Consider the following 22,822-nt stretch of genomic DNA (forward strand, 5'->3'; position numbering starts at 1 on the left):
TGGTAGTGTTAATGTCACTGGACGAGTAATCCAGAGCGGACATTCATCGTACCTTTAAAAGTTTGGTGCAGAGCTACATGTGGGGTGTGCATAGCCAGTTCTGCTGCTGCTGCATTCAAGATGGAACTTCTTTGTGCAAAGCTCTTGTAGTTATTAATCTGTTGAAGTATTTCATACAGCACGTCCCCTAAAAAGAGAAAACAGATCAAACCCTTCTTATTCAAGGATGTTTGGATTTTTCCAACGTCATCAGTAGAAATTGTCTCAATGTTTGCAGCTGATGTGGGCAGGGAAGCCTATAAAAGCCATGGATTCAAATGCACTGCTGGTCTACATGACACGACTCTGAACCTATCACTGTCCTTCTGATCCAGTGCTGTCTTCATGGAGGAATAGCCTGAAGGTATGTTATCAACACTCACATGAAGAATGACCCAGGGGTAACACACCAGAGGGCTGTGGAATCAAACCAGAGCTAGGCTCCACTCCTTTTCATTGATGCACTCTCAGAGGTTGAGCGAATCATAAACAGTTACACTTTGTTGATATCATGGCCTACTTTGGTGCAAAATAAAGAAACATCCCTCCTTTCCTCCCATTCCTCACCCCTTTCCCAATCCCAGGGTAAACAGCTGACGTGTTCCTGGATCGCCACCATTTTAGTTCCAGAGGTTCCTCTGGAACCAGCCATTGGTGGAGGCACAGGGTCAATTGGAGCAAGCCCCCTTTTGGTTTGTTGTCCTTCCTTTGGTTATCAGGATAGAGTGTTCAATGGTACTGCTTTATAGAAGAATGGAGTTCCTACCCCCATATGTATGGTGGATCTCAGTGTTACATGGGGCTTCTATTCTGAAATACAAGACATATCTGAGTCGCAATAGTTTGGATCACACCAGTCTGGTATTTGCTCCTTCCCAGAGCATTGAAAGACCTCTGCCTAAATCCATAAACAACACTTTTTGCGTCAGTGACACATTCGCTACTTGTTCCAATGCCCATCATTAACCACAGTCCGCACTTACCTATCTTAATGTAAGACAGAATATTTCTCCTAATTGATTCTCTCCCCAGATCAGAAGGTCAGCTTGGAAGTCTACCAAAGATCCCCCTCCTTTTCCTGATCTACATGCTGAACTTTGGCAACATCATCAGCCATGAATCAATGCAGATGGCACACAGTTCTACCTGCCCAGCACCATTCCCAGCCCAGCACCATTCCCAGCCCTGCCCACTCCCAGCCCTGCCCACTCACAGCCCCGCCCACTCACAGCCCCGCCCACTCACAGCCCTGCCCACTCCCAGCCCTGCCCACTCCCAGCCCCGCCCACTCCCAGCCCCGCCCACTCCCAGCCCCGCCCACTCCCAGCCCCACCCACTCCCAGCCCCACCCACTCCCAGTGTTGTTGAGCTGCTTGTCTGACATTTGATGAGCTGAAATTTCTTTCAGTTAAACATCGGTAAGGCCAGAACCATAGTTCTTGCCCCCTCATCACAAATCCCTTCCCCCTCTCTAGCCACACCCTCTGATTCAGCCAAACTAGTTGTAATGTCGACATCCCATTTAACCCCGAACTGACCTTCCAACCCCATAATCCTCTCCATTACAAAGACGGCCTATTACCATCTCTATAATATTGTTACCGTCTCCATCTCTGCCTCAGTCCATCTGCCTCTGAAACGTTCATTCATGCTTTATTATTCCAGACTCAACTACTTCAAAGTTCTTCCAGCCAATCTCCCATCTTTCACCTTCCAATAACTTGATCTCATCCATATTCTTTGTGGCCTGGATCTTAACTCGCACTACATTTGGTTCACCCTTCACACCTGCCCTCACTGACCAACCACGGTCCTCACAATTTAAATTTTAAATCTCCAGTGATAGGTACAACCCTCTCGTACCCCCAACACAAGAGCCCCGCCCCCAACCCTGAACTCTGTTCCTGGAATTCGAAACCCTCATGTACCCCCAAATATGAGAGATCATATTTTTGATTCCCAGGTCTAAGCTTCCAAATTTCTGCTTCTTTTGTTTGTTGTCATTTTTGTTGTCCTTTTCCTTTTGTGAAAAACTTTCAGAGAATAATTATCAACAAATAATAGACTGGTCCACAGAACTGTTAAAGCCCACATACAAAATATACTCCAGACTTTACATTGTGCTACTTTCTGTATATACCTAATGTATCCCAGACTGGTACACTGTGCTACTTTCCGTACATACACAATATACTCCAGACTACACTGTGCTACTTTCCCCATTTACATGATATATCCCAGACTGGTACACTGTGCTACTTTCCGTACATACACAATATACTCCAGACTACACTGTGCTACTTTCCCCATTTACATGATATATCCCAGACTGGTACACTGTGCTACCGTTACCATATACCCAATATATGCCAGACTGGTACATTGTGCTACTTTCCGTATACAATATGCCCCAGACTTGTTCACTGTGCTGTTTTTCATATATACACACTATTTGGGGCAGCACGGTAGCATTGTGGATAGCACAATCGCTTCACAGCTCCAGGGTCCCAGGTTCGATTCCCGGCTGGGTCACTGTTTGTGCAGAGTCTGCACTTCCTCCCCGTGTGTGCGTGGGTTTCCTCCGGGTGCTCCGGTTTCCTCCCACAGTCCAAAGATGTGCAAGTTAGGTGGATTGGACGTGATAGATTGCCCTTAGTGTCCAAAATTGCCCTTAGTGTTGGGTGGGGTTACTGGGTTATGGGGATAGGGTGGAGCTGTTAACCTTGGGTAGGGTGCTCTTTCCAGGAGCCGGTGCAGACTCGATGGGCCGAATGGCCTCCTTCTGCACTGTAAATTCTATGATCTATGATATCCCAGACTGGTACACCCTGCTACTTTCCCCATATACCCAATATATCTCAGACTGATGCACTGTGCTACTTTCGATATATACACAATATACCACAGATTAGTACACTGTGTTACTTTCTATGTATGCACAACATACCCTAGATTGGTACACTGTGCTAATTTCCCCATATATCCGATGTATCTCAGACTTCACTGTACTACTGTCCCCATATCATCAATATATCTCAGACTGCACTGTGCTATTTTCCCCAGACACAAGATATATCCGAGACTGGTATAGTGTGCTACATTCCCCATACAAAGGCTATGGGCGGGATTCTCCGACTCCCCGCCTGGCTGGAGAATCGCCGGGAGGCGGCGTGAATCCTGCCCCGCCACCCGACGCTGGATTCTCCGGCGCCAATTTTTCGGCGGGAATCGTGCCGGTCGGGGGCCGTTTCCAGTGGCCCCCCGGCAATTCTCTGTCTTGTGATGGGCCGAGTGGCCACCCGTTTTCAGCGGGTCCCGTCGGCGTGAAATACACCAGGTCCTTACCAGCAGGACCTGGCTCTGCGGGCGGCCTGCGGAGTCCTCGGCGGGATCTGGCCCGGGTGGGGGTGGGGGACGGTGGCCTGGCCCGCGATCGGGGCCCGCCGATCCGCAGGCGGGCCTGTGCCATGGGGGCACTCTTTTTTTCCCTCCGCGCCGGCCGTGTAACGGTCCGCCATGGCCGGCGCGGAGAAGAACCCCCCTGCGCATGCGCTGGGATGACGCCAGCCAACGCTGGCGCTCCCGCTCATGTGTCAGCTCGCGCCGGCCGGCGGAGGCCCTTCGCCGCCGGTTGGCGCAGCGCCAACCCAGCCGGCACCGGCCTAGCCCATGAAGGTACGAAGGATTCCGCACCTTTCCGGTGGCCCAACGCCGGAGTGGCTCACACCACTCCTCGGCGCCGGTACAGCCCACCCCGTCAGATAGGGGAGAATCCCACCCTATATCTCATACTGGCACACTGCTCTACTTTCTTCATATACCTGATGTATCCTAAGCATCAAAATTTGCAGAAAATTCCCAGTGAAACACTGTGTCGTTCTTACCTGAACTGGGAGAACGGTACCGGAAGTCATCTTTGGTGAGCAGACAGAGGGCCTTTCCATTCATTTCAAACTTGTTTTCCTCAATAAAGCGCAGGGAATATTCTCTCTCTGCCCATTTCAGCCACTGTATGACATCTGCCTTGCTCCAGAGAGAAGGCTGGGTTTCTGTTACAGATCAAGGGCACAACCACTGTTATAGGCACATCCAAGCTACATTTACACTACCATTTGACTTTAAACGTAGTTCCCCAAGATGTCAAAAGACTGGACTGAATTTTTCGGATGGTGGGGTCTCGTTCCCACCATCCGAAGGGTCAACGCAGAACACATTCCCACAGAGTCCCCCACAGCCATTTCACACTCAAATGAGTGGCAAATGGAATGAAGGAAGGCAAATGAAACTTGGCCTTCATAGCTAAAGGGACAGAGTATAAAAGTAGGGAAGCGTACAAGGCATTGGTGAGACCGCACCTGGCGTACTGTGTACAGTTTTGGTCCCCTTATTTGAGGAGGGATGTAGTTGCACGAGGGGCAGTTGAGAAGGATTGATTCCAGAGATGAGGGGTTGAGCTCATGAAGAGAGATTGAGCAGTTTAAACCTTCTTGAGTTTAGAAAAATGAGAGGAGATCTAATTGAGATACACAAGATGATAAAAGGTATTGACAGAGTAGAGTGGATGTTTCCTCTTGTGGGGAAATCTAGAAAAAAAGGCCATGGTTTTAGGATAAGGGGAGCAGATTTAAAACAGAGATGAGGAGAAATTACTTCTCTCAAAGGGTCATGAAATTGTGGAATGCACTGCTTCAGAGTTTGATAGATGCCGGGATATTGAGTAAATTTACGGAGGAGATAGATAGATTTTTAATTAGTAATGGGTTGAAGGGCTATGGAGAACGGGCAGGAAACTGGAGTTGAGGCAGAGAGGGGATCAGCCATGATTGTACTAAATGGCAGAGCAGGTTCAGGGGACTCGGGTGCATGCTCCTACTCCTGGTTCTAATGCTCTTACATTCTGGTGTGTGAGGCAGTAGTTCTAATCACTATGTCACTAATGTTCTTTAGGGAAGGAAACGTGCCTTTCTCACCCAGTCTGGCCTCTATATTATTTCCCCAGACTATGAACCTTCTTCTGAAATGGACTCGGCAGTTACTCAATTATGTCAAACTGCTACAAAACAGTTTAAAAAGAAAACACTTGACTTACACCAGGACCACCCTGGTCATCGGAAACAATGAAAGCAAACCCTTCCCAATCAAACCTCAACATCCTCTTTGGCGAGTAATGCACCTCCAACCCCCCTTCCCCCCGCAAAGCCTCTCCACCATAGACAAGGTACCAGTCTCCTTTCATTAATAACACGGTGGCACTGTGGGTGTTCTTATTGGAGAGCTATCTCACAGACTAGTCAAGCAACAGCCTGACATAGTCATACTCTCAGAATCATACCTTACAGATGATGTTCGAGACACCACTATCACCATCCCTGCTTCTGCCCTGTCTCACTGGTAGGAGAGGCCCTGCAGAGGCGGCAGCACAGTGGTATACAGTGGGGAGGAAGTTGCCCTTGGAGTCCGGAACATCAACTCTGGATCTCATGAAGTTTCATGGTGCTAGGTCAAGCATGGGCAAGGGACACTCCTGCTGATTACCACGTACCATCTGCCATCAGCTGATGAATCCATTGAATTCCTAGAATCCTGACAGTGCAGAAAAAGGTCATTCAGTCCATCGGGTCTGTACCAACCCTCTGAAAGAGCACCCCACCCAAGTCACTCCCGTGTAACATTCCTGCAGCCTCATCCCTGCCAATCTGCACATCTTTGGACAATTTTACCATGGCCAATCCACCTAAACAGATGGATCAATACTCCTCCATTTTGAACATCACTTGGAGGAAACATTGTGGGCGGCAAAGGCACAAAATGTACTCTGTCTCATGGCGCCAAGGACCTGGTTCGATCCCGGCCCCGGGTTACTGTCCATGTGGAGTTGGCACATTCTCCCAGTGTTTGTGTGGGTCTCAGCCCCACAACCCAAAAAGATGTATGGGTAGGTGGATTGGTCACCCTAAATTGCCCCTTAATTGGGAAAAAAAAATAATTGGGTACTCTAAATTTTTTTTTTAAATGTACTCTGGGTGGGGGACTTTAATGCCCATCAGCAAGAGTGGTTTAATAGTAGTACCACAGACTGAGCTGGCCAAGACTGAAAGGACATAGTTGCTAGACTGAGACTGCGACAGCTGGTGAGGAAACCAACAAGAGGGAACGCACTTGATCTCATCGTTACCAATCTGCCTGCTGCAGATGCATCTGTCCATGATAGTATCGGTAGAAGTGACCACCGCACAGTCCTTATGGAGGCCAAGACCCGTCTTTACATTGAGGGTACCCTCCATTGTGTTCTGTGGTGCTACCACGGTTCTAAATGGGATAGACTTCGAACAGATCGAGCAACTTAATCTGGCAGCCATGAGACACTGTGGGCCATCAGCAGTGACAGAATTATACTCAATCACTATCTGTAACCTCAGGGTCCGGCATATCCCCCACTCTACCATGACAGGAGATCAACCCGATTCAATGAAGAGTGCATGAGAGCGTGCCAGGAGCAACACCAGGCACATATAAAAATAAGGTGTCAACCGGGTGAATCTACAACATAGGACTACTTACATGCCAAACAGCATAAGCGGCAAGTAATAGACAGAGTTAAGCGATCCCACAACCATTCTAAGCTCTGCAGTCCTGCCACATCCGCCCATGAATGGTGGTGGGCAATTAAACAGCTCACTGGAGGAGGAGGCTCCACAAATATCCCATCCCCAATGATGGAGGAGCCCAACACGTCAGTGCAAAAGATAAGGCTGAAGCATTTGCAACAATCTTCAGCCAGAGTTCCAAGTGGATGATCCATCTTGGTCTAATCCAGAAGTCACTCGCAATACAGATGTCAGTCTTCGGCCAATACGATTCACTCCACGTGACAGCAAGAAATGGCTGAAGGCACTGGGTACTGCAAAGGCTATGAGCTCTGAAAATATCCCGGCAATAGAACATACAGTGCAGAAGGAGACCATTCGGCCCATCGAGTCTGCATCGACCCACTTAAGCCCTCACTTCCACCCTATACCCGTAACCGACCCACTTAAGCCCTCACTTCCACCCTATCCCCTTAACCCAATAACCTCTCCTCACCTTTTTGGTCACTGTGGGCAAGTTATCATGGCCAATCCACCTAACCTACACGTCTTTGAACTGTTGGAGGAAACTAGAGCACTCGGAAGAAACCCGCGCAGATACGGGGAGAATGTGCAGACTCCGCACAGACAGTGATCCAACAGGGAATCGAACCTGGGACCCTGGCGCTGTGAAGCCACAGTGCTAGCCACTTGTGCTACCATGCTGCCCACAATAGTACTGAAGACTTGTGTTCCAAACTTACCGCACCCCTAGCCAAGCTGTTCCAGTAAAGCTACAATACTGGAATCTACCCGACAATGTGGAAAATTGCCCAGGTGTGTCCTGTACACAAAAAGCAGGACAAATCAAACCCAGCCAATTACCACCCTATCAGTCTACTCTCCATCATCTGTAATGTGATGGAAGGGGTCACCAACAGTGCTATCAAGCGGTACTTACTAAGCAATAACCTGCTCACAGATGCTCAGTTGGAGTTCTGCCAGGGTCACTCAGCTCCTGACCTCATTTCAGGCCTGGTTCAAACATGGACAAAAGTGCTGAACTCCAGATGTGAGGTGAGAATGACTGTCCTTGACATCAAGGCAGCATGTGATCGAGGCATCAAGGAGCCGGAGTAAAAGTGGAGTTAATGGGTATCATGGGAAAAACGGTTCACTGGTTGGAGTCATACCTAGCACAAAGTAAGATGGTTGTGGTGGTTGGAGGTCAATCATCTCAGCTCCAGCACATCACTGCAGGAGTTCCTCAGGGTAGTGCCCTAGGTCCAAGCATCTTCAGCTGCTTCATCAATGACCTTCTTTCCATCACAAGGTCAGAAGTGGTGATTGCTCACTGATGATTTCACAATGTTCAGCACCATTCGCGACTCCTCAGATAATGAAGCAGACCATGTCCAAAAGCAGCAAGACCTGAACAATATCCAGGCTTGGGCTGATAAGTGACAAGTAACATACGTGCTTGGCAATGGCCATCTCTAATAAGAGAGCATCTAATCATCGCCCCTTGACATTCAATGGCATTACCATTGTTGAATCCCCCCATTGTCAACATCCTGAGGATTTGGATGTGACATTTAGATAGTGGGAAGGGAAGGCCTTGAATATTTCAGAGATCTGTTCAGGAGGGACGGTTTGTGGAGGGACGGTTTGTGGAGGGACGGTTTGTGGAGGGACGGCTTGTGGAGGGACGGTTTGTGGAGGGACGGTTTACTGGTTTGGAAGAGCTTTCATCAAAATTTCAACCCTGCACTTGTTCTGCAATCCCACATACGCAATTTTATCCGGAAGGCTTGTCCCACATTTCCCCCAGCACCGCAACCCTCCCCGTTGGGTAGAATCCTATTGCTGGCAGGGTCTTGGGGGGGAGAGGTGGGAGCATTTCAAATATTTATGGACAGATCATGCCAATGGAAGCCACCTTACTGGACCAGGTGAGAATGAAGCGAGAGGGGGACTGGGACCTGTGTGTGATGCCTTTCACATGGTGAACTCTACTTCCTCCTGCCCACGACTCAACCTGATTCAGCCCAAGGTGGTACATAGGGCTTACCTAATTAAGGCTAGGTTGAATAGGTTATTCATGGGAATGGAGGACAGGTGTGAGCAGTGCTCTCATGGGCCTTTAAAGCACACCCACATGTTCTCGGCCTGTTCAACGATGGTGAGCCTTTGGGTCTCCTTCTTTATCACCATGCCAGTGATTTTTTAAATAAAATTTAGAGTACCCAATTATTTTTTTTTCAATTAAGGGGCCATTTAGCGCAGCCAATCCACCTAACCTGCACATCTTTGGGTTGTGGGGGCGAAACCCACGCAGACATGGGGAGAATGTGCAAACTCCACACGGACAGTGACCCAGGACCGGGATTCGAACCCGGGTCCTCAGCGCCGCAGTCCCAATGTTATCCACTGATGTCAGTGATTCTTAACATTGATCTGGAGCCTTGTCCATCAGTGGCCATTTTCGGGGTGTCGGACTCCCCGGGGCTGCAGACTGAGGCGAAGGCGGATGTTCTCGACTTTGCCTCGCTGATAGCCCAAAGGCTATCTGCTGGGGTGGAGACCTTCTGCTTCGCCCATTGCCTCGGCCTGGTGTGGCGACCTCATGGAATTTTTATATCTGGAAAAAGTCAGGTACACTGTGAAGGGTTATACCTGAGGTGGCAGCTATTCATTTCCTACTTAAAAAAATTAATCACCATAAGCTGTTAATGATGGTGGGGGGGGATGGGTAGTTATGATTATTGGGGTGGTTATTTTTATCTTTGGGTGGGATTCATTTTTACGAAATTACTCAATGGAATATTAATGTTCTGGGCTGCTTGATATTGCTGTCCTGTTTGTTATAAATGAAAAATTTCACTAAAAATATATCTTAAAAAAAAAAATCCTGGGGATTACCATTGACCAGAAACAGAAATGGATAGCCATATAAACACTGTGGTTGCAAGAGTAGGTCAGAGGCTAGGAATCCTGCAGCGAGTAACTCACCTCTGGACTCTCCAAAGCCTGTCCACCTGTGATGAAATACTCTCCACTTGCCTGGATGAGTGCAGCTCCAACAACACACAAGAATCTCAAGACCATATGGGGCAAAGCAGCCCATTTGATTGGCACCTCTTCCACAATTATTCAATCCCTCCACCATCGACGCACCGTAGTATGCAGCATGTACCATCTACAAGATGCACTGCAGGAACTCACCAAGGTTCCTTAGGCAGCAACCACAAAACCACAAGCAGTACCATCTAGAGGACAAGGGCACTAACCATCCTGACTTGGAAATATATTGCTGTTCCTTAACTGTCGCTGGGTCATAATCCTGGAACTCCCTCCCAAACAGCACTGTGGGTGTACCCATACCACATGGACTGTAGCAATTCAAGAAGGCAGTACACCACCACCTTCTCAAGGGGCAATTAGGGATGGACAATAAATGCTGACTTACCCAGTGATGCCCATACCCTGTAAATGAATTACAAAAAAACATGGACTCAATGGTTCACCATCACCCTCTCAAAGGAAATTAAGGATGGACAATAAACGTCTATGATGCCGACATTCCAAGAACAAATTTTTTAAAACGTCATATTTATTCTGTTGGGATGTCTGGCACCTTAGCCAATGTACCACTTTCCACACACGAGTTCAAACTGGCCGGGCCCAATGTTGTCCTCACCAGATGCTCCAGCGTAGGCCACTAGGAAGTAATCAGGAGCGGCAATTTTCACTTACCTATATCATGTGAGAGTACCGTTAAGAAATGGGTGTTTAAGAAATGTACCTTTAAGAAATGAGTGTTTATCAGTGATGTCAGAGAGTGGGTAGAGCTGGGCTGTCTCAGCTTTTTATTTTCATTTTAGGCTTTTGATGCAGGGTGTTTTAGTTTCGTTTTTCAGAGCTAGATATCTGCAGTCACAGCCAGAAGGGGTATTAGTCTCTCTCTCTCTGTAATCTGAAGGCTTTACATCGATCCTTTGGCGATTTAAATCTAATAACTTCTCTCAGTAATGACTTTAACCTGATGTGCTTCTGTTGAAAGTTTTTTTAAAAAAGTCTTATGGATGTTAAAAGGACAGCTTAAGGATTACTTAGTGTTGTATTCTGTGGGGGTTGTATTTGAATTGATGGTTGCTAAGATGTTCACTGTATGTTTTAAAAAGGTTAACTTGTGTTCATAGAATAAACATTGTTTTGCTTAAAAAAATACTTTTCTATTTCTGCTGTACCATACCTGTAACGTGAGCCGTGTGCTCCCCATACCACAATCTAGTAAAAGTTGTGGGTCAGGTGAACTCCACGATACACTTTGGGATTCTCTAAACCCTGGCCCATAACACCTAAGTCTGAGACACTGAGCACTACCTGGTTGAGATCAGACAACAGAATTTGATCCTTGTGCCAGCCCAGCCTGGATGGTGTAGCACTTCACTTGCTGAGTTCATGCCATTAATCAAACTGGTGTGACGGCCAAGATGAGACTTTGTTCTGCCAGAAGGGAAATAATTACCCAAGTAATTCATGTCACAGTTGAATGGAAAATTGGATGAGCTCAGCCTGGTTCATGCTGTGATTTTGGCTTTGGCCTCTATAACTCTGCTGGGGGTTTGAGAGTTCCAGGAGCTGGGTCAGTTCTGGCCACCTGGCTATGTCAATGACCTTGCTTCGGATCAGGGTTCACTCCATTCACTTTGATTCTGTTGTCTCTCGGCCTAGGCATTACATTTCTCAGCTGTGTAAGAAGATACTGGCCAGACTTAAAGCACTGACTTGGTTAATCCTTTGCTGCTCCTTTCACACCTCAATGATGCAATGCTCACTCCCAGCCAAGTAAATGTCAGTGCCTGACATACACCCAAGCGCTCATTTAACTGATTCGAACTGGAAACTCCCCATCCACTGGGTGTATCCAGCACTCCTTAAGGAGTTTAAAAAAAATAGATTTCTCTTGTTGCTCTACACATGAACCACTGAAAGAACTTGTCATGTATCGGCCGAGGGAAAAGTAAGAAAACAGCTTTCATAATAAATCTCCACACCAAGTGAATTGTCAATTAATGAATTATCTCCAGGGAAGGTGAGACACACCCACGGCCAGTAAAAGGGAAAGGAAAATAGAGTGAATGAATCAGCTCAAGTGACTCTGAGTGGCTTCCACACAACGCTGGCAAAGATGTTGGGGCAGCTGGCAACCATCCAGGAACAGTCTAGATTGTCTGCTGGAAAGCAGCTAAGGGCTGATTGAGGAGAGGGGCGGGGAGGATAACTTTGAAAAAGAGTGTCCACTTAATGACAGGAATGGGGAAGAAACCAATAAAGCTGCAGATGGACCCAATGGTCTAAAACATGAAACATTCTTTTTAAAAGATCAGAAGGCAGAAAAGACTAAAGATTAGCAGCATGACAGTGATTGAATGAGATCCCAGACATGGCACATAGTGTACTGACTGGAGGCTGGCCATCAGAGAGACGTTGAGGTTTAGGGGTGGGATTTCCAGAGCTTAGGGTCCCGACAGCGGAAGGCATGGTTACCAATCGTGAAATGATTAACTATCTGAAATTCGCAAGTGAACAGATGCCTTGGAGGGTTGATGAGCTGGAGAAAATGGCAGAGATAGGGAGAGGCAAGGCACTGGAGGTATTTGAAAATAAAGATGAGAATTTTCAAATCGAGGCATTGCATATCTGAGAACCAGTGTAGGACGATGAACACCAGGAGTGATGAGTGAGTGGGTGTTCTTATGAATTAGGACACAGGTAACAGAGTTCTGCATGGGCTCAAATCTATGGAGGAGAGAATGTGGGAAGTCAGCCAGGAGTGTATCGGAATAGTCAAGTATTGAAGTGACAAAGGCTTGGATGAGGGTTTCAGCAGCTGATGAACTGGGACAGGGTGGAGTCGGGCAGTGTAGCAAAGCTGGAAGTAGACGGTCTTAACGTGGATATCTGGTCAAATATGACACCCAGGTGGCAAACAGTGTGGTTCAGCCTCAGGCAATTGCTACAGAGAAGGATGGAGTGGCAGTTTGGTGAGGAGTTTGGAGCAGGAACCAAAGATAATGGCATTGGTCTTTCCAGTGTTAATTGGAGGAAACCTTTTTGCTGATCTACTTGGATGGTACATAAGCAGTCTGATAATTTAGTAAAAGTGGAGGAACCAAGAGAGATAGTGGTGAGGTAGAATGGGTGTCATCAGCGACATGTGAAAACTAACGCTGCACTTTTGGATGTTGTTAAGAATGATGAGAAATAGGAGGGAGCCAAAAGATAGATCCTTAGGGGACCTGATTGAAGCGTATAAAATTATCAGGTACACAGACAGGGTGGACAGGAAAACACGCTTCCCGTTAGTGGAGGGGTCAATAACCAGGGGACATACATTTAAGGTAATGGGCAGGATGTTTAGAGAAGATGTGAGGAAAAAGATTTTCATCCAGAGGGTGATTGAAATATGGAACTCTCAGCCTGAAAGGATGGGAGAGGTGGAAACCCTCACAACATTGAAGAAGTATGTAAATCAGCACTTGAACTGTCACTGCATGCAAGGCTATGGTCCAAGTGCTGGAAAACAGGATTAGAATAGAAAGGTGCTTGATGATCGGCAAGGACACAATGGGCCAAAGGGCCTCTTTCTGTGCTGTAAACCTCAATTACTTTATAAGCGTGCATAAATACTGTGACAAAAGTGCTGAGACGTTGGTGGTCAATTCTGTCAAAAGCTGAAGACAGGTTGAGAAGGACGAGGAAGAATAGTTTACCACGATCACAGTCATGTTGGATATCATTTGTGAATTTGATAAAAGTAATTTTGATACTGCGACAGGAGCAGCAATGATTAGAGGGATTAAAACATGGTGTTCCGGAATAATGGACACAGATTTGGCTAGCAGTAACATGACCACGGACTATAAGAGAGGAATGGGATGTTGAAGATGGGGAAGCAGTTTTCAAGTACAGAGGAGTCAATACTCCAAAAGTGACAGGTCCTGATGGGGCCCCTGGTCGTGCACTCAGACCAACTGGCCATGTGTTCATGGACATCTTCAACCTCTCCCAATTATTTTCCGAGGTTCCCACGTGCTTCAAGAAGACTCCATCATGTTGGTGCCAAAGGAGAACCAGGCAATGTGCCTCAACAACTACCGTCCAGTTGATAGCCTTGACATCAATCATTATGAAGTGTTTCGGGCAGCGCGGTGGCGTAGTGGTTAGCACAGCTGCCTCACGCCATCAAGGTCCGGGGTTTGATCCGGGTTCTGAGTCGCTGTCCATGTGGAGTTTGTACATTCTCCTCGTGTTTGCGTGGGTTTTGCCCCCACAACCCAAAGATGTGCAGGGTAGGTGGATTGACCATGCTAAATTGCCCTTAATTGGTAAAAATGAATTGGGTACTCTAAATTTTAAAAAAATGAAGTGCTTCAAGAGGTTTGTCATGAGGCACATCAACACCATACTTCCAGAATGCCTTGATCCAATGTAATTTGCATACCACCAAAACCAGTCCACAGCAGAAGCCATCTCCCCGGCCCTACACAAATCCCTAGAGCATTTCGACAACAAGGAACCTACATCAGACTCCAATTCATTGACTACAACTCTGCCTTCAACACCATAATCCCAGCCAAGCTCATATCAAAGCTCCAAAACCTAGGACTTGGCTTCTCCCTCTGCAACTGGATTCTCAACTTCTGACCTATAGACCACAATCAGTAAGGATAAACAACATCTCCCCCACCATAGCCCTCAATACTGGGGCCTCACAAGGCTGCGTTCTTAGCCCCCTACTATACTCCCTATATATACATGACGGTGTGACAAAATGTGGCTCCAACTCCATCTACACGTTTGCTAATGACACGACCGCAGTGCGTTGGATCTCGAACAATGTTGAGTCAAGAGTACAGGAGGGAGATAGAGGACCTAGTGGAGTAGTGTAACAACAACAACCTCTCCCTCAATGCCAGCAAAATTAAAGAGCTGGTCATTGATTTCAGGAAGCAAAGTATCGTACACATAGAACATTACAGCGCAGTACAGGCCCTTCGGCCCTCGATGTTGCACCGACCTGTGAAACCACTCTAAAGCCCATCTACACTATTCCCTTATTGTCCATATGCCTATCCAATGACCATTTAAATGCCCTTAATGTTGGCAAGTCCACTACTGTTGCAGGTAGGTTATTCTCCGCCCATACTACTCTCTGAGTAAAGAACCTACCTCTGACATTTGTCCTATATCTATCTCCCCTCAATTTAAAGCTATGTCCCCTCGTGCTAGCCATCGCCATCCGAGGAAAAAGGCTCTCACTGTCCACCCTATCTAATCCTCTGATCATCTTGTATGCCTCAATTAAGTCACCTCTTAACCTTCTTCTCTCTAACGAAAACAGCCTCTCAAGTCCCTCAGCCTTTCCTCATAAGATCTTCCCTCCATGCCAGGCAACATCCTGGTAAATCTCCTCTGCACCCTTTCCAATGCTTCCACATCCTTCCTGTAATGCGGCGACCAGAACTGCACGCAATACTCCAAATGCGGCCGCACCAGAGTTTTGTACAGCTGCAACATGACCTCATGGCTCCGAAACTCAATCCCTCTGCCAATAAAAGCTAACACACCGTACGCCTTCTTAACAACCCTCGCAACTTTCAGGGATCTATGTACATGGACACCGAGATCTCTCTGCTCATCCACACTACCAAGAATCTTACCAATAGCCCAGTACTCTATCTTCCTGTTACTCCTTCCAAAATGAATCACCTCACACTTTTCTGCATTAAACTCCATTTGCCACCTCTCAGCCCAGCTCTGCAGTTTATCTATGTCCCTCTGTAACCTGCAACATCCTTCCGCACGGTCCACAACTCCACCGACTTTAGTGTCACCTGCAAATCTACTCACCCATCCTTCTACGCCCTCCTCCAGGTCATTTATAAAAATGACAAACAGCAGTGGCCCCAAAACATATCCTTGTGGTACACCACTAGTAACTGAACTTTAGGCTGAACATTTCCCATCAACCACCACCCTCTGTCTTCTTACAGCGAGCCAATTTCTGATCCAAACTGCTAAATCACCCTGAATCCCATGCCTCCATATTTTCTGCAACAGCCTACCGTGGGGAACCTTATCAAACGCTTTACTGAAATCCATATACACCACATCAACTGCTTTACCCTCGTCCACCTGTTTGGTCACCTTCTCAAAGAACTCAATAAGGTTTGTGAGGCACGACCTACCCTTCACAAAACCGTGTTGACTATCCTTAATCAAATTATTCCTTTCTAGATGATTATAAATCCTATCTGTTATAAACCTTTCCAAGACTTTGCCCACAACAGAAGTAAGGCTCACTGGTCTATAGTTACCGGTGTTGTCTCTTCTCCCCTTCTTGAACAAGGGGACAACATTTGCTATCCTCCAGTCTTCTGGCATTATTCCCCTAGACAATGACAACATAAAGATCAAAGCCAAAGGCTCAGCAATCTTCTCCCTAGCTTCCCAGAGAATCCTAGGATAAATCCCATCCGGCCCAGGGGACTTATCTATTTTCACACTTTCCAGAATTGCTAACACCTCCTCCTTATGAACCTCAAGCCCTACTAGTCTAGTAGCCTGTATCTCAGTATTCTCCTTGACAACATTGTCTTTTTCCTGCGTGAGTACTGACGAAAAATATTCATTTGGCATCTCTCCTGGGAGTACACATCCCTGTCTGCATCAATAGTGCCAAGGTGGAGATGGTTGATAGTTTCAAATTCTTAGGTGCGCACATCACCAACAATCTGTCCTGGTTCACCCACGTCGACACAACAACCAAGAAAGTGCCTATACTTTCTTGGGAAAATTAGGAAATCAGCATGTCCACATTGACTCTTAGCAATTTTTACAGATGCACCATAGAAAGCATCCTATTTGGCTGCATCACAGCCTGGTATGGCAACTGCTCGGCCCAAGACCGCAAGAAACTTCAGAGAGTCGTGAACACAGCCCAGTCCATCACACAAACCTGCCTCCCATCCACTGACTTTGTCCACACCTCTTGCTGCCTTGGGAAAGCAGGCAGCATAATCAAAGACCCCTCCCCCCAAGGTTATTTACTCTTCCAACTTCTTTCCTCAGGCAGAAGATACACGCACTAACAGATTCAAAACTGTTTCTTCCCCGCTGTTACCAGACTCCTGAATGACCCTCTTCTAGGCTGATCTGATCTCTTTACACATCTTCTTTACTGAGTAGTAATGCACTCTGTATGCTTCACCTAATGCATATGCCAATGTATTTACATTGTGTATTTATGTATGCCCTATATTTTTTTTTCATGTATGGAATGATTTGGCTGGACTGTACAATACTTTTCACTGTACCTCTGTACACGTGACAATAAAATGAATAAAATAATTTGCGGATTGGGTGATACAGCAGATTTGAAAGAGAGAGGGACAGTACCTGAAGAGGGAGAACTGTTAACAAAATTAGCTGACAAGGGAGCCAGGAGGAGAAAGCGTGCAGTCAGCAGTTTCATGAGAATAGGGTTGAAGGAGCAGGAGGTGGGTCTCAGGACAAGATGAGCTCAGTGAGGGCGAGAGGGCAGGCGAGAAGCTGTGGAAAGATGGGAGTTCAGAGCAAGATGGGGAGAGCATTAAAGGAGGTTTGAGCTGGTGGGTTAGGAGAATGGAGGAAGGGAGGTGGCAGATAGGATGGTCTCAATCTTCATGACAAAGAAGTCAATGAGCTCCCCGGACGTGTTAGAGGCGAGGGTGGGAGGGACACAGTAGAGAGGTTTAAAAAGGTGGTTTGAAGGAGAGAAAAGAAGCCAGTTGTTATCTTTGTTTCCAGAATCAGGATTTTGGACACCCAACATTATTTTTGAGACACTCTCAACAATTGTTGACATTATTTCTGGAGGGATAGAATTGAAAATGTGAGAAGTTGTGCTGAGCTGGTACTGAAGATCACACTTGGAGCACTGCGCATGGTTCTGGTCACCAAATTATATAAAGGACCAGTCCCTGGAGAGGGTACTAAATAGATTTACAAGCATAATACTGAAAATGCAACATTAGACCTATCAGGACAAATCAGAAAGACTGGGACTCTTCTTCGTGAAAAAATAGACTGAGGGATGACCAAATGGAGATATGTAAAATGATGAAAGGTTTCGATAAGAGTGGACACAGAGAGAATGTTTCCTCTTATAATAATAATCACTTATTGTCACAAGTAGGCTTCAATGAAGTTACTGTGAAAAGTCTCTTGTGGGGAAGAACAGAACTAGAGGCTGTCAATTAATCACTACGAAATCTAATCGGACATTCAGGAGAAACTTCTTCATTCAGCGAATGATGAGAATTGGAAATTTGCTACCTGAAGAGAGGTTGAAACTGCAGATTTCCAACTCACCACTTCCCACCATAGAAACATAGGAATTAGGAGCAGAAGTAGGCAATTCAGCCCTTTGAGCCTGCTCTGCCATTCAATCAGATCATGACTGATCTCTGGGGAGGGAGAGAGAGACGGGGGACAAGGAGGGAGGGAGGGAGGGAGGGGCCGGGGAGAGAGAGGGTGAGAGGGGGATTGAGGAGAGGAAGGGAGGGAGAAGGGGGGAGTGAGGGAGGGAGAGGGCCGGGGAGAGTGAGGGAGGGAGAGGGCCAGGGATAGTGAGGGAGGAAGGGAGGGTACCAGCGGGAGGGAGGGAGGGAGCCGGGAAAAGGGAGTGAGGAAGGAGGCCGGGGAAAGAGAGGGAGGGAGGGGCCGGGGAGAGATAGGGTGAGAGGGGGATAGAGGAGAGGGAGGGAGGGAGAAGGGGGGAGTGAGGGGGGAGAGGTACGGGGAGAGCGAGGGAGGGAGAGGGCCGGGTAGAGTGAGGGAGGGAGGGGCCGGTGAGAGGGAGGAAAGTAGAGAGCTGGAGAAATGGACAGAGGGGGCATGGGGAGAGCCACTGGTCTGACGTTAGCCAATATCCTCACCAGGAAGAGAGTCCACCTGGGAACCAGTCCCGTGTTGTGCGTTAATGCCACCTGGCTGAGACTGTGTCACTGTGTGCCAGCATCTGTACATGAACCAGTGTCAATGCCCATGCTTCATTTAGCTGGTGTTTAGATGTAAACCAGTGCGTACCTGAGAGCCTGTGCCTGACTGGAGTCCAGTGTTACTGTGAGAGCCAGCGCCAATGGCATAGCATATACAGACAGGCCCTGCATATACAAGCACCTAGTGTAAACCAGATGTAATCTGCATCTACTGAATTGACAAAAAGGGCTTCTGCTGGTTGCTGCAACTTCCTGCTTGAAACATTTCCAAGTTTCACAGTTAAACAATATTGTGTGCCCATGTTACAGGAATGTAAAGGCATCACATATACTGTGCCCCAGTATATCTGGAAAACTCTACTGCTTTCATTGAGCCTAGGAGCATATAATACACGCTGCTATCATTGTGTGTCAGTGTATATGGTACACACGTCTGCCACTAAGCTCCAGTGTATATGGTACACACGGCTGCCACTATGATTCAGTCAGAGTGTATGGTAAACAATGCTGCCCCTATGATGCAGTATATATGGTGCACACTGCTGTCATGATGCATCAGTGTATATGGTACACACTGCTGCCATGATGCAGCAGTGTATATGGTACACACGGCTGCCACTATGTGTCAGTGTGTATGGTATACAGTGCTGCCACTATGCATTAGTTTATATGGTACACACGGCTGCCACTATGATTCAGTCAGAGTGTATGGTAAACAATGCTGCCCCTATGATGCAGTATATATGGTGCACACTGCTGTCATGATGCATCAGTGTATATGGTACACACTGCTGCCATGATGCATCAGTGTATATGGTACACACGGCTGCCACTATGTGTCAGTGTGTATGGTATACAGTGCTGCCACTATGCATTAGTGGTACACACGGCTGCCACTATGATTCAGTCAGAGTGTATGGTAAACAATGCTGCCCCTATGATGCAGTATATATGGTGCACACTGCTGTCATGATGCATCAGTGTATATGGTACACACTGCTGCCATGATGCATCAGTGTATATGGTACACACTGCTGCCACTATGCGTCAGTGTATATGGTATAAACCGCTGCCACTATGCGTCAGTGTATATGGTATAAACCGCTGTCACTATGCGTCAGTGTATATGGTACACACCGCTGCCACTATGCGTCAGTGTATATGGTATACACTGCTGCCACTATGTGTCAGTGTATATGGTATACACTGCTGCCACTAAGCTCTAGCGTATATGGTACATACTGCTGCCACTATGCGCCAGTGTATATGGTATACACTGCTGCCACTATGCATCAGTGTTTATGGTACACACCACTGCCACTATGTGTCAGTGTATATGGTATACACTGCTGCCACTATGCATCAGTGTATATGGTACACACCGCTGCCACTATGCGTCAGTGTATATGGTACACACCACTGCCACTATGCGTCAGTGTATATGGTACACACTGCTGCCACTATGCGTCAGTGTATATGGTACACACCACTGCCACTATGCGTCAGTGTATATGGTACACACTGCTGCCACTATGCATCAGTGTATATGGTATACAGTGCTGCCACTATGCGTCAGTGTATATGGTACACACCGCTGTCACTATGCGTCAGTGTATATGGTACACACCGCTGTCACTATGCGTCAGTGTATATGGTACACACCGCTGCCACTATGCGTCAGTGTATATGGTACAAACCGCTGCCACTTTGCGCCAGTGTATATGGTACACACCGCTGTCACTATGCGTCAGTGTATATGGTATACACTGCTGCCACTATGCGTCAGTGTATATGGTACAAACCGCTGCCACTTTGCGCCAGTGTATATGGTACACACCGCTGTCACTATGCGTCAGTGTATATGGTACACACCGCTGTCACTATGCATCAGTGTATATGGTACAAACCGCTGCCACTTTGCGCCAGTGTATATGGTATACACTGCTGCCACTATGCGTCAGTGTATATGGTACACACCGCTGCCACTATGCGCCAGTGTATATGGTACACACCGCTGCCACTATACGTCAGTGTATATGGTACACACCGCTGCCACTATGCGTCAGTGTATATGGTGCACACTGCTGCCACTATGCGTCAGTGTATACACTGCTGCCACTATGCGTCAGTGTATATGGTACACACCGCTGCCACTATGCGTCAGTGTATATGGTGCACACTGCTGCCACTATGCATCAGTGTATACACTGCTGCCACTATGCATCAGTGTATACACTGCTGCCACTATGTGTCAGTGTATATGGTACACACCGCTGCCACTATGCGTCAGTGTATATGGTGCACACTGCTGCCACTATGCATCAGTGTATACACTCCTGCCACTATGTGTCAGTGTATATGGTATAAACCGCTGCCACTATGCGTCAGTGTATATGGTACAAACCGCTGTCACTATGCGTCAGTGTATATGGTACAAACCGCTGTCACTATGCGTCAGTGTATATGGTACAAACCGCTGCCACTATGCGTCAGTGTATATGGTACAAACCGCTGTCACTATGCGTCAGTGTATATGGTACAAACCGCTGTCACTATGCGTCAGTGTATATGGTATACACTGCTGCCACTATGCGTCAGAGTATATGGTACACACCGCTGTCACTATGCGTCAGTGTATATGGTACACACCGCTGTCACTATGCGTCAGTGTATATGGTACACACCGCTGCCACTATGCGTCAGTGTATATGGTACACACTGCTGCCACTATGCGTCAGTGTATATGGTACACACCGCTGCCACTATGCGTCAGTGTATATGGTACACACCGCTGCCACTATGCGCCAGTGTATATGGTACACACCGCTGCCACTATGCGCCAGTGTATATGGTACACACCGCTGCCACTATGCGTCACTGTATATGGTACAGACCGCTGCCACTATGCGTCAGTGTATATGGTGCACACTGCTGCCACTATGCATCAGTGTATACACCGCTGCCACTATGCGTCAGTGTATATGGTACACACTGCTGCCACTATGTGTCAGTGTATATGGTACACACCGCTGCCACTATGCGTCAGTGTATATGGTGCACACTGCTGCCACTATGCATCAGTGTATATGGTACACACTGCTGCCACTATGCATCAGTGTATACACTGCTGCCACTATGTGTCAGTGTATATGGTACACAATCCTGCCACTATGCGCCAGTGTATATGGTATAAACCGCTGCCACTATGCGTCAGTGTATATGGTACACACCGCTGCCACTATGCGTCAGTGTATATGGTATACACTGCTGCCACTATGCGCCAGTGTATATGGTACAAACCGCTGCCACTATGCGTCAGTGTATATGGTATACACTGCTGCCACTATGCGCCAGTGTATATGGTACAAACCGCTGTCACTATGCGTCAGTGTATATGGTACAAACCGCTGTCACTATGCGTCAGTGTATATGGTATACACTGCTGCCACTATGCGTCAGTGTATATGGTACACACTGCTGCCACTATGCGCCAGTGTATATGGTACAAACCGCTGTCACTATGCGTCAGTGTATATGGTACACACCGCTGCCACTATGCGTCAGTGTATATGGTATACACTGCTGCCACTATGCATCAGTGTATATGGTACACACCGCTGCCACTATGCGTCAGTGTATATGGTATACACTGCTGCCACTATGCATCAGTGTATATGGTACACACCGCTGCCACTATGCGTCAGTGTATATGGTATACACTGCTGCCACTATGCATCAGTGTATGTGGTATACACTGCTGCCACTATGCGTCAGTGTTTATGGTACCAACCGCTGCCACTATGCGTCAGTGTATATAGTACACACTCCTGACACTGTGCATCAGTGTATATAGTACACACTCCTGACACTGTGCATCAGTGTATATAGTACACACTCCTGACACTGTGCATCAGTGTATATAGTACACAATCCTGACATTGTGGATCAGTGTATATAGTACACAATCCTGACACTGTGCATCAGTGTATATAGTACACAGTCCTGACACTGTGCATCAGTGTATATAGTACACAATCCTGACATTGTGCATCAGTGTATATAGTACACAATCCTGACACTGTGCATCAGTGTATATAGTACACAGTCCTGACACTGTGCATCAGTGTATATAGTACACAATCCTGACACTGTGCATCAGTGTATATA

General features: G+C 47.1%; 1 protein-coding gene across 4 annotated transcripts in view; it reads right to left on the reverse strand.

Moving 5' to 3' along the window:
* LOC119978411 (transcription factor ETV6-like) overlaps positions 1–22,822 on the reverse strand; it is a 134,234-nt gene that overhangs the window by 64,249 nt on the left and 47,163 nt on the right. For 2 of the 4 annotated variants that reach the window (XM_038820040.1, XM_038820039.1), the window contains exons 3-4: positions 3,924–4,088; positions 53–187 (exon numbers count right to left, since the gene is read on the reverse strand). In XM_038820040.1, the coding sequence (XP_038675968.1) occupies positions 53–187; positions 3,924–4,088 (300 nt within the window). The remainder of the gene's footprint in view (positions 1–52; positions 188–3,923; positions 4,089–22,822) is intronic. The other 2 variants (XM_038820042.1, XM_038820041.1) reach the window with 2 other exon arrangements.

Source organism: Scyliorhinus canicula, chromosome 15 (genome assembly GCF_902713615.1).
Source record: "Scyliorhinus canicula chromosome 15, sScyCan1.1, whole genome shotgun sequence".
Lineage (NCBI taxonomy): Eukaryota > Metazoa > Chordata > Chondrichthyes > Carcharhiniformes > Scyliorhinidae > Scyliorhinus > Scyliorhinus canicula.